The sequence below is a fragment of the Sinocyclocheilus anshuiensis genome, unplaced genomic scaffold, assembly GCF_001515605.1.
Source record: "Sinocyclocheilus anshuiensis isolate Anshui unplaced genomic scaffold, SAMN03320099.WGS_v1.1 scaffold193, whole genome shotgun sequence".
NCBI classification, from domain to species: Eukaryota; Metazoa; Chordata; class Actinopteri; order Cypriniformes; family Cyprinidae; genus Sinocyclocheilus; species Sinocyclocheilus anshuiensis.
The window spans coordinates 192,945-205,925 of NW_015536468.1; the positions used below are offsets into that span (position 1 = coordinate 192,945).

General features: G+C 37.5%; 1 protein-coding gene across 1 annotated transcript in view; it reads left to right on the top strand.

Moving 5' to 3' along the window:
* Positions 1 to 6,167: 6,167 nt before the first annotated feature.
* Positions 6,168 to 12,981, top strand: part of slc24a3 (solute carrier family 24 member 3) — an 82,727-nt gene continuing 75,913 nt past the window's right edge. Inside the window, exon 1 of the mRNA XM_016492881.1 lies at positions 6,168 to 6,701. Within this exon, the coding sequence (XP_016348367.1) occupies positions 6,527 to 6,701 (175 nt within the window). The 5' untranslated portion in view covers positions 6,168 to 6,526. The remainder of the gene's footprint in view (positions 6,702 to 12,981) is intronic.

The following is a 12,981-nucleotide window of genomic DNA, read 5'->3' on the forward strand; positions in this document are numbered from 1 at the left end:
CCATATTACAGAGAGATGTTTTTAACCTCAGGTCAACTACCCAGAAACCACCTCTCACTAATTTCAGCACAGTAGGAGGAGAAGAAAAGGTGTCAATTTCTGCACAAGTGCAAATAGCTACAGTAGATTAGCTTTAAGAAAAAGAAATAGAGACAGGCAAAAACACTGCGTGTGAGACAATAATCATTGCTGTTCATAGAATGATTTCCCATTATTGCAGCTACAGTACTTGTCTGTATTCTTCATTTATAATATTTGTTTTTGTTGTGCTTAGATTTTGATAGATGTTTTATATAGTTTTTATATAGATATTTTATCTTCGAAAGCCATGACAGCCATTCTAAAGTATCTATAGCTGAACAATTGCTTTTGAGATGAATGGGAAACCTAATGTATAGATTTCTCCCTGATATTGCAGACCTTCTTTGTTGATTCCTTCTCAGCCATGATAATATTGCACACCTGGTCCTCAACTGTGCACACCTGGTTCTGGTCTAGTAAGTTCCTCATTAACCGAGTGTTTACCTCTTGTTTTTGATCAGCATTGTTGCTGTTATGGTATTGGTTGGTGGATGTTCCATATTATGCTATGCAATAAGGGAAGTGAGTTTATTTACCATTTTTTTTAATAATCTTCTTTTGTGAAATAATTGTGAATGTAAAAGAAAAGTGGAAATTATTGGAGAAGCAAAGCTAAGCTGAATATTAGTGAGAATGTCACTATATCAGAATATCAGTTTTCTTTTATGAACCAAAAGTCAATTCCTCCACTGGGCATCGGATCAGAGGCAGGTGCTTCCTGAAACCTTTGCAGGCAACTTTCATCTTTCTCAATCAGAAACATCTGCCATTAACTAAGATAGAATTTAAGATGGATGTGATCTGATGTATCACAAGTATAAGTTTATTACGTAATGTGAATTGTAAAGACACAGATGAAGCAATCTGTAACTGGTTATATCAAAGGATGGGCCATCAAACAACATCAAAGATAAAAAGAAATGGACACTTTCTGGGGACATCATAGTGGAAATCAATCAAATTGATTTGAAGTATTTGTTCTTGCCAAAGCAAAAACGTTAGAAGAGTGCACATCAAGGAGGGAGATTGCAGAATTAAATTGTTTAGTTTTCACACAGTTGCTTGATTCCCCCATGCATGTATTTGAGTTAACATATACCAATTAATTGGAAACATTGTTAGATGATGAAATTATATCTAAAATAAGAGACAGAGTGTCTTCCATGAAGATACATTGCTAATTCATATCTATGACCTTTTTTTCTCTCTGTCCTTGATGGCAAATCAGAGCACCTCTGTGTGTCCTTGAGTAAAATTATCTGCTCTCAGTCAAAGCCTTTGCTTGAGTGTATCTATATCTAGACGCAGAGAGCAAGGTGCCATACAAATTGGAAATTTGACCACCCAGCTGGAAGAGTATACGCTAATAATCTCTTTGTTTGCAATTATGTGGATGCCACATAATTTTTTATTCAAACCTTCTCTAAATTATGCCTCTGGTCCCTCTAAATCCTAGTGTTTCACTTTGGGCTTGATCATTCATGTGTGGTTCCTTTTCAACCAGATCTCTTTCATCCTAGGAAACACACTTCCTTTTCCACTGCTTCATTCGGTGCTGAAGGACATATGTGTGGAAGACCACTCAATAAAATCATATTAATATTAGGTCTACAAATGACAACAACAACAACAATAGTAATAAAAATTTATTTGTTGCCATTAGATCCAATAATAATTATAACAATAATAATAAATCATTGATAAAACACATTTTAATTAAAAAAATTATTGTTGTTGTTGTCAGTGGAACATGTGAAATATAGATCAAGACAGCCATATGCTTGACTTTTTATTTTATTTATTATAATGTTACAGTAGAAATGAATATGTTTTCAGTTAAAGTATGTGGGCTAAGAGAACCAGCCTCTTTTTCTCAGCTGTTGACAAGCATAACTTCATGAAATGACAGCTGTGAAATAATGTCTGTGTCATTTAGATCTTTTATATATTAAATTCGTATTCACAAAGATAGTCTTGTTTTATTGATAGAAATATGTTGTTTATTGTTTTGTAATATTGTTTTTGTTACGTCTACAAATTGATATAATTTGCTGCTAGGCTCTAAGCAGAGTTTATTACTGAGAAGCAAAGCAAAATGTTAAAGTCCAAATCCTAACCTGAAGCATGTGAGTGAACTGTAAAATGGATTTATAACATCACACAGTTTGATATATTTCACCGAACTGAGAGCAGAGAAATGATTAAATGCATTAATAATGTTGACTTCTAATGGATGTCACCATCTGACTATGAAGACAGAGATGGAAAGTAATTTAAAAACTTTTGGGAAGAGAGAATAAATTCAGGATTCTCATCGAAATGACTGCTTTATGTGTGAAAACTTAAAACCTTTCATATCAGTCACCTGACTGTTACCACTTTAAAAATTCAGAAAGCAACATTCATAACAGTTTGCATCATTTAGTATGTGTCCTGTTACTATTCTTCCATCACATTGTAGATATGCCATTAAGTGTGTGTCTGTGTTTGAGACACTGCACAAAACATCTACACTCATCTGTTTCTTATTTTAACCTCATTTCACCAGGCCTACTTTGTTCTTCTGTTACTCTCCATTTAACGCTATATTCATATTTTAACATCCTCTGTAACTTTCTTTACATTTCTTTCTTCCTATTCTCTTTCTAGCCAACTAATGGTGAAAGGACAACTGCTATTAACCATGTATTCCATTAATGCTGGAATATTTTAAGAGGTATTTAGACACTTAAAGAAATAGTTGACCCAGAAATGAAAATGTGCTTACATTTTTTTTATTAACCTTGGGCTGTCCAAGATGTAGGATTGTTTCTTCATCTAAACAGATTTGGAGAAATTTTGAATCGCATCACTTCTCTGCGGTGAATGGGTGCCATCAGAATGAGAGTGTAAACTGCTAATAAAAGCGTTGTGTTTGTAATAAACAAATCCATCAAGACTTTTTTTTAACTTCTCTCCTCAATCCATAATATTGATTTCTCCAGTGACAAAGTTATCAGGAGAGAAATATGCACAGATCAAACACTGTTTACAAGTGAAAACAGTTCTAAACAAATATGTTGGTGGAATTAGTTGTGAGAGGACAACAGAAGATGGACTTTTCACTGAAGTGTGAAGTTTTTTGTTTTTTGTTTTTTTTGTTTTTTTGGAAGCAACATTTTAAAGTTAAAATGCCTTAATGATTGATTTGTCTCTTACAGGCACACAGCTTTTCACTTCACGAGAAATTGATTGATGGACCGGAATTGTGTGGATTACTTGTGGATTATTGTCATGTTTTTATCAGCTGTTTAAACTCTCATTCTGATGGCACCCATTCACTGCAGAGGATCGATTGGTGATCAAGTGATATAATGTTAAATTTCTCAAAGTAAGTTCTGCTAAAGAAACATACTCATCTACATCTTGGATGGCCTGAGGGTGAGTAAATATTAAGCAAAGTTTTAATTTCTGGGTGAACTATTCTTTTAAGTAACAGGAAACTGACCATATCTGTGACTTGGCAGCATGAATGGGCAGAATAAATGCAAATAACTGTGAATCTGGTTTAGGGCATGGGAGCTAACTCTGACACTGCACTGTAAAAAAAAATAAAATGAAGTGTATGACCATCGATCAAGGGGTTATCCACCAAAGACATTATAGTAAGGTTGACAGGAGCAGATGACTTGAAACGTATCAAAATGGTGAGTCATGTCATTATGGAAATTCACCTAAGGCATCTAACGTTCCACATAAAACACATGTGATATTTACATAGTGATTCTGCCTGCTGCATTCTGACTCTTTTAAATGCATATTAAATAACTGACCGTGGTGATCAAAGGTGTTGAAAAAATATTTTATTAGTAAACAATTACTACACAGATGGATATGGAACATCAAGACAATAGGAGGCTAATAACACATCAAAAGACAAACTGAATTACGCACAGAATAGCAGAGAGAAACAGGTGAAGCACAGATCACAAGCTATAGATGAAAGCAGAAGAGGGGCTAAAAAAGGACCGATGTCACATGGGCTGGGTAAACAGTGGCTAAAGAGCTTACACTACCTTGTTTTAATCTACCATCCTGTGTAAATGTTAGGTAAAATAACCAAACAATATTTTCACACTTTGTCAATCTGACTCAGGCCTCTTTGCTGATGCAAGCAGATTGGAAAAACCCACTTCAACAGCTAACTCTTCATTCGATATGTCCCACTGAAGAATCTGAGACTCAGAAGTCTTGGGTTATGGACAGAGATTACACCCAATCTGTCAGTATGTACCCATTGCAACGCGGTCCAGTATAATCTAATAGGCTCATCGCCCACTCTTTGCTTCTCTCCATAAAAAGTGCATTGTTGTCCTAGCAGTGGCATTAGGCAAGCAAGCCTAATGCAAGCGGTCAGTGGGAGCCGACCCAGCTGCTGACAGTGCTGGCTGGAACAGTGCTCAGTATTTGACGAAGCGAACACGTACAGAGCACCGAGCAGCTCTATCCCTGCAGTGTTTAACATATTTCAGGGAGGGGAAAAAACGTTTCTGCTGTTTGTACCTGTAAAGTATTTAAAAAGCAATAGCTATACAAGATCTGCAGCTGTGTGGTTTAGAGACAAACTCAGAAAGCAGTTATTATGGTGCATAATGAGAAAATACTGATCAGGTGCATGGACCTGCTGTTATTCTCTAACTGGTGAGATAGTTTAAGAAGATATAGGGGAGTCTGAGGCAAGCTGTCACACCTTTTACGGTGAATATTAATCATTTATATAATATTTAGTCATATAACTTCTTTTGTGTGTGTAGACACATTCTGTAGAATCTGTACCTTGAAAATGAAAAATTTTCACTGCCATTGATTATCCTATTATTACTACATTGTATAAATGTATAACATTTGAATCAAAAATGACCAATGAAAAAACATGTGACAACTTGCCCCAACCTAACATTTATGAAAAATAACCTTGTCCTCGGAGCACAGTTCAACCATTTGGATGAAAATGAACTTCATTATATACAGTCAAATCAAAATTTATTCAGACACCTTCAACATTTTTCACATTATCACAGTTTATTCGCTATAGTTTAGAAAATGGTAATAAAATATGACAAGAACTCAGTCATAAAATAAATAATCTTGATAATGTCAGATAACTTTGGTAATGAATTAGGTTGAATAGCTGTCAGCTGTTAAATTTAAGTACACAGTTAGATAATACAAATTTAGGTCAACCAATACCAAGCAATGGTTAATTGTCTTCAGCCTGTGGTGTAAAAAGGTTGCATTAGCAATTAAAGAAAAACACTTAAGCAAAACATGGTCAGGTCAAAGTGTCTGAATAATTTTTGGTCCCAAATGTGCATCAGTTTTACTGGCAGTCCACTGTATGAATAATTTTTGGGTATAATATGTCAGAGTTTACTTCATTTTGCTATCCTCACTTACATAAATGAAGTATAGCGTCCTGCACCCACTAGTAAAAAAATATAAAAAATTATATCTAGTGTCTAAATAATTTTTTGGTTTGACTGTAGCTAACTGAATAACTGAAGGCAAGTCTGTATGTATGCTAGCGTGGTTTCATTTTATCTTTACCCAACAGCTGTAGCATAAATATATTAGCATAATATTTTAATGTTATTTGAATTTATATCAAGACATATATGAAATCAAATTTTCAATTGATTTAATTATTTTTTGAGAACAAAATTCACAAAAAAAAAAAAACGAATATTTATTATTATTATTATAATTTATATATTTTGGACGTTTGACATAAAACCTTATATTTACTAAGTAACTATAAGTATAAACTATAGCCTACTATTTGCAGCGCATATCAATAAAATAACATTTTTGAAGAATTCTAGTTTTGACAGTAATACAAATGTGAATTCAGCGTATCTTATCGCATGTATCTGCTAATAAACCAGCAAAATGCTACCAATAGAGGGTGGCGATGAGCAGAGGGTTTTGTTTGCGGTAAATCGGACTAATGCTCCTCCTTTTAAACGCACCAACAACTGCCCCTCGTCCCAGCCCACCTATCTCTCTCTCTCTCTCTCTCTCTTTCTCTCTCATTGCATGGACTTCATCCTAGGTAGTGCACCATTAGAACAGCTGCGTTCCAGTTTCTCCGTCTCTCTCTGACTGCGTTCACTTCCTTACTTTCACCCCTCCCTCCCTCTCGCGCTCTCTCCTCCTCTACATCCTCGATCTCTCAGCAGCAGCAGTTTGTGTCCTGAGAGAACTGGCACCAAACTGACTCATCCATGGGGCGCGCGCAGCATCTTTATTTCACCACCTTACAATTTGAAGTCATATAGGGGGAATATTCACGTCAACGCAGCAAACACACTAGAGGCGTTCGGCGTTTCATCTTCCGGCTTAAAACTCTCAGTCGCACCATATCTGTCTGGGTTTGTGACATTTGTAGCTGTGTTGAGCTGTGGTGATGGATGGGGATGCGTGTGTTCGCGTGTGGACTCGACCGCTGCAAGTGATGCTCCAGCAGAAGAAGATCAAAGCGCGGAGGAAAAAGCGTAAGGAGTTGTTCGGAGGACAGATGTGCTTCGTGGGGCTGCTGCTCCTGGCGTTGTCCGGCTTGTCCAGTTTGGCCGAGAATTCTGGTGAGTTTCGGTTCAGGATTTGTCAGGAATGTGTGTTTGTGAAGGCGGAGGGGGGTAATGGAAAGTTTTACGGGAGAATCATACTCGCACTCTAAACTGTTTTAGTTAGAGAACCGTATCGCGTTACTGCATTGAGTTAAAGGGAAACATGCAGAATCACACTCTGAACTGTCCAATAATGTATGGTTCTCTAAAACTGTTAAACTTCACAGAATTACACAGCTGTTTTAGATCATGTTCGCACTGTTTAAAGAGTCATATAGACGAACCGCTTTAGAGATGCGCACTTAAGACCGTTAACTATTTAAAGAATCCTAATCACATAATTAACAGTTTCAGAGAACTGTATACTAGCACTATAAACTGTTTAGTGAGCAACTGTTATAGAACTATATCAACCGTTGTAGACAGCTGTAGCCTACTCACACAATAAACAGTTTTACACAGCCATACTTAAGACTGTTAACTATTATTATTGTTGTTATAAAGAACTGTAGCCTACTCACAATGTTAAACATTTCAAGGAGAATGGTGCTAACACCACAAAATGTGTTAGAGAGATGTAGTTAGCCTATTGTGAACTATATTACAATATTAACTGCTTTGGAGAACCGTAAAAGCGCTAGAGAACTTAACTGTTTAAGTGAACCATACTCTACATTTAACAGTTGTACAGAACTGTTACTCAAACTGTTAACCACATTAACAAACATGCTCACACTATTAACCGTTTCAGAGAGGTGTACTTGAGACTGTTATATTAAAGATCCATACTTACAATATTAACTGCTTCAGTTAACCATAATAACGCTAGAGAACTTAACTGTTTAAGTGAATCATACTCTAATAACTGTTACAGACAGCCGTTCTTACACTATTAACCATTATAGAGGTGTGTACTTTATTGTTAACTATTTTAAAGAACCTTACTCAAATGTAACCATTTTGGAGAACCATACTAGCACTCTAATCAGTTTTCGAGAACTGTTAACCATTTAAGTGAACTAATTAACTGTTGTAGACAGTTGTATTTACATTATTAACCATATTAGAGAGGTGTACTTACGACCGTACATTATTTTAAAGAGCCATACTCACAATATAAACTGTTAAATAACGATCATACTGTCACTATAAGCAGTTTAAGACAGCCATACTCTAACAATTAATTCAGAGACATCCATGTTTCAGAGAATCATACTTACACTTTTTCCCCTGCAATGCTGATAAAGTTTGTGTTCTGACCCATGATACAAGTATTGTAGTAAGCGTGTGGTGGTTTACCCACTGATTCACATGCGCTGAAAGAGTTAATTACTGTAAGATTGAACATAAATTATACATTATTATGTGTGTAAATATATATATATATATATATATATTAGAGATCGACCGATATATCAATTTACCGATATTACCGATATTATTTAAGCATTTTACCATAATCGGTTATCGGTTTTGTAATGTCGGATTCACCGATAAACGCCGCCGTCTTGTGGGTGTTTATTAGAGAGGTGTACTTACGACCGTACATTATTTTAAAGAGCCATACTCACAATATAAACTGTTAAATAACGATCATACTGTCACTATAAGCAGTTTAAGACAGCCATACTCTAACAATTAATTCAGAGACATCCATGTTTCAGAGAATCATACTTACACTTTTTCCCCTGCAATGCTGATAAAGTTTGTGTTCTGACCCATGATACAAGTATTGTAGTAAGCGTGTGGTGGTTTACCCACTGATTCACATGCGCTGAAAGAGTTAATTACTGTAAGATTGAACATAAATTATACATTATTATGTGTGTAAATATATATATATATATATATATAATTATTTTATATAACTAACACAGGGATCCCTGATGATCAAAATCATCTACTTAGATTATAGAATTATGTGCATCACTAATTTCTTAAAGTCCCCCTGTAGTCAAAAATGTTATCCTTTAAACTCATCTTTGATCATAAAAATGACATATTTAAAAAATTTTTCTTGTGGAAAATAATTTTCTCATGCCTTAAAATAGCTTGAATGCAACTCTACACCCTTGCCTCATTTACTATACACGTTGTCTAAAAGCATATTAAAAACAACACATAGACAAATAAACAACATAAAAAACTTGATTTTCACCACAGGGGGACTTTAAAACTTGAGCTGGACAATGTGGCAGATGTCTGTACCAGTGATGTGTGTAACAGTTTCTGTACCCATTTTCTCAGGCTAACATGTTAAAAGCACTTTATCACTCATGTTTACGTTATAGCAGCCAGGACTTGCATGAAGGTTTTTCCTTAAAAGTTGGCAAATATTAGCATAGAGGCTTTTTTATCAGCTTGTGATTTGTCCGCTCCCTCATCCACGATACCATGCAACCTGAAACCATCCACATACAATACACTTCATCTGGCTGTTCGTATCTTTGCAACTCAGCTCAAAAATAACGGCTCTTTATAATAATCTTACTATTAAATGTATCTCTCTAAAAGCCATTCAGTGTTTGTGCATCTGTTGTAGTACCCTGGCATCATACAAACCAAAAGATGTTTTCGTATAATGCTCTGCATGTTCACTTAAGGGCACCGTATTTGTAGATAATCTTGTTGTATAACATAATTTCCACAACTGTGTACATTGAATTACGGCTGTTGGATGTAACGGATAGAGTATTTCATTTACATATACAGTGTTTTAATATAGAGAAAGATGCTATTTTGCAAATGCCAGGAGAGAAAGCAAATAAAAAGAAGTGGAGAAAGCAAAGAGGTGGATTTGGAGGGAGGAATAGGGAATGATGAAGGCAGGGAGAGATGTGCCGAGAACCTGCCAGCCAGCACAGACACTGATATGAAGTGACTGCTCTGTCAGTTGCTTACTGGCTCTGACAGACATGCTGCCTGCATCTGGGCCAGCAAGTCAGGCCTCTGAGTTTCTTTATTGTTTTCTGAGGTCATTTATTTATTTATTTGTCCTTTCTTTTCATAATTTCTCGTGTCCCCCATTTTCTTTCTCTCTCAATCTGTGCTTCTCACTACACTTATCTCTCCTTTGCACTGTTTGGACAGGATTAGTTTTTCAAACGGCTGGAGTAAAATTATTAACAGAGGACATCTGTGATGTCATGTACTGATTTTGGACAGGATTTGGATCTCTGTAGTTTTTTGGGGGGGGGATTTCTGTCATTTTAACCCAGAGAAAGTTGAAAAAAAGGTCTAAATCCATAATAAAGGTGCGCCAGGTGATATAGCTCTAGTTACGATATTAGACAAATGTCATATAAATAATTATTTTTATTAATAAATGAAAAGAAGCCAAAAATAATATATACTGCACTATAAAACATTGCTTTCCAGATTAAACTCACATTCCTTGTGAGACCAGATGCTCTCAGGTACCTGATGTTCATGCATGGCATGCTCTTATCTGGAAGATGGACAGAGAAAGAAAGTGTAAAACAAAGCATAATTGACGGTGTGTTAGATATTCCTATTGTCTTGAATTATTTTGGACAATGCTAGAAAATGGTTTGGCATGTTTTGGCTCAAATTTCACACCAGGTTTAAGAAATGCACAGCACTTGGATAAACCTGATGTCTTTAAAGGGGTCCTATTATGCTTTTTAACTTTTTTAATTTTAGTCAGTGTGTAGTGTGTATGTTTGGGCATAAAAAAGATCTAGAAAGTTACAAATCTCAAAGTCCACTCCAATGGGAAATTTTTTGTTTTTAAAAAATCCCTTTTCAAGAACTACAACGAACGGCTCGTTTGGACTACAGCGTTTGTTTCTTGGCTTTGTGATATCACAAAGCGACCCATTAGAGTATAATTAAAAAGAATCCCCGCCTACAGAAATTCAAATGGTTGGGGGGCGGGGAGCGGCGAGGTTGTGGTTAGAACGCTTGGTTGAGTGAGTGCATCAGACGAGACGACGAAGAAGAAGTGCTGCTGCAGAGTTAGTGCATCAGAGAAAACGAAGAAGAAGAGCTGCTGTGCTGTAGCTTAAAATTTTCGGCATGCCTAGAACAATTCTTACAAGTACAACACAACGTAGCTGGGCGCCGCGGACAGACGGCGCCGCCGGTGTGCCTACACTCATAGAAACTAATGTATTTGAATTTTAAAGACGTGGCGCAACGAGACGCTGCGCTTCTCGTCCGGTGTGCGACCGCCTGAAACGCTGTTTTTTCACCTCCGTGCCCAAACGTCTTTGTTTGGGCTTCCGAAAGCGGATGATGTCAGGAAACAGTGGTTGCAATTTATTTTTTAACTCTGTCCCTGAGCATTATAACCCCAATTTGCTATTATGTGCTGCGCATTTTACTGAAGACAGCTTCCACAACATGAGGGAGTACAGTGCCTGCTGGATTCGCCAAAAAGCTTTTGTTGAAAGACGGAGCAAGGGGCGTGGCAGTACTGAAACCCTGTCTAAGCTGTTCGCCAATCGCAACGCACTGGGACAGCTAACCAATCACAACACATTTTGTTTTTCGGAAGGCGGCCCTTCATCGAAGCCGGAACTAATCGAGCCGTTTGTGCCAGGATGGGGAGAAAGGTATTTTAATAATGTAAATTATGTGAAAAATTATGCGTTTTTCGAACCACCAAGTATGAGAGCATGTTCTAGTACACCCCCAAAACAAAATCAAGACTTTGTAAAAGAGCATAATAGGACCCCTTTAAAGATCAATAGTTTTCCTCAATTGCAGTCCCAGTTTCTGGCTGTTGTGTAATGTTTGTTACACCCCTTATTCATTTATGCTGTTTTTATCAAACCTTGAAATGTATACTTTTGGCCCTACTTTTTTTTTATTGGTATTTTTGCCATTTTTTTAAAGAAAGACAGCACAAGCAAAATAATTTACAAAAAATGTATTAGGGTATACATTTTAAAACAATACAACCGTTGTCAAACGTAAAACGCATAGATATAAAAATAAGACATAGTCTGTACTTGCCTCAATATTTTAGATGATTCCATTTTTCACTTGCATGTACTTGAAATTGATTCACATCACTAAATCTTCAATTCCCTTTCATGGGAACTTCGAACTGCTCTAGGGGTCGCTATGGGGAACGCCTCGTCGTGACCCGTGTCTGAAGCATACATTGAAAAAACACCAACAACACATTGGCCGGCGACAGCCATGACGTCACTACCGGTGTGACTATAGTATAAATAGGCGCCGGGAGAACACATCATCCTCTTCTTCGTCTTCACTGACTGTTTTGTTTGAAGCGTGCATTTCCGTGGTAAGAGCGATCTCAATTCATTCATTATGGCAAGCACTAGCAAAGCGTTTAGAAGATGTGTAGCGATCCACGTCATCGCTATTTGACACCCGATGACACACACGATCTATGCGTTGTTTGTTTTGGGCGAAGAGCACGCACGCGATGTCCTCGAGGGGCCAATCTGCGTGCACTGCGAGCGTTTTTCAATGAAAAAGCTCCGTTCTCGTTTGTCTCTTTTTCTTGCCGTGGAAGCGGACTAAAGAAGTGACGTCGCGAGGTCGTCTCGATGAAGGTTATCTTTCTGGCCATAGCCCTCCAGCTCAGGTGAGCCTTCCTTTCCTTCCTGATCTCCATACTGAGATCAAGAAGGAATGGAAGAGGCCGTTTTCCTCACGCATCCATCGGTTCCAGCATACCAGTTATGTGAACATCGAGGCGATGCGCGAAAACGGCTATGAGAGGATGCCCCCTGGACAGGGCTCCGACGCAGGAACCATGGTGGGTGAGTACGATCCATTTCTAAAAAAATATATATATATATATATATTCCTTTGCAGTGTTTCCCGGGACCTGTGTGTTTCTGTCCTTTTTCTAGGGTAGGTCCTTGGTGAGCACCCCCTCTGCTGGGTTCAGAAACCGGGTGCTCGACTTGCAGTGTTTATTTCACTCGTCGATATATGTCCAGATGGTACGATAAGCCGGGTTTCGGCTTCATACTTCCTGGATCATTCTGTGGGAGCCTTCTTGATCATCAGGCCCTCGTCACGGCACTGCAAAAACTTTCCTGGACGTCCGGGCTGGGCTTATGCTTTCAGGCTGCCCTGTCTAATTTACCGTATCTTGGTCAACCCCTAAATAAAACGTGTGCACGTTATGCTTTGCGCACTTTCTAAAATCCACATAGCTGGTAAGTGTGCACGTTATGCTCTGCCCACTTTTCTGAAATCCTGTATGGTAAAGGTTATGCGTTATTAACCCTCTGGGGTCCGAGGGTGTTTTGGGGCCCTGGAGAAGTTTTGACATGCCCTGACATTTGTG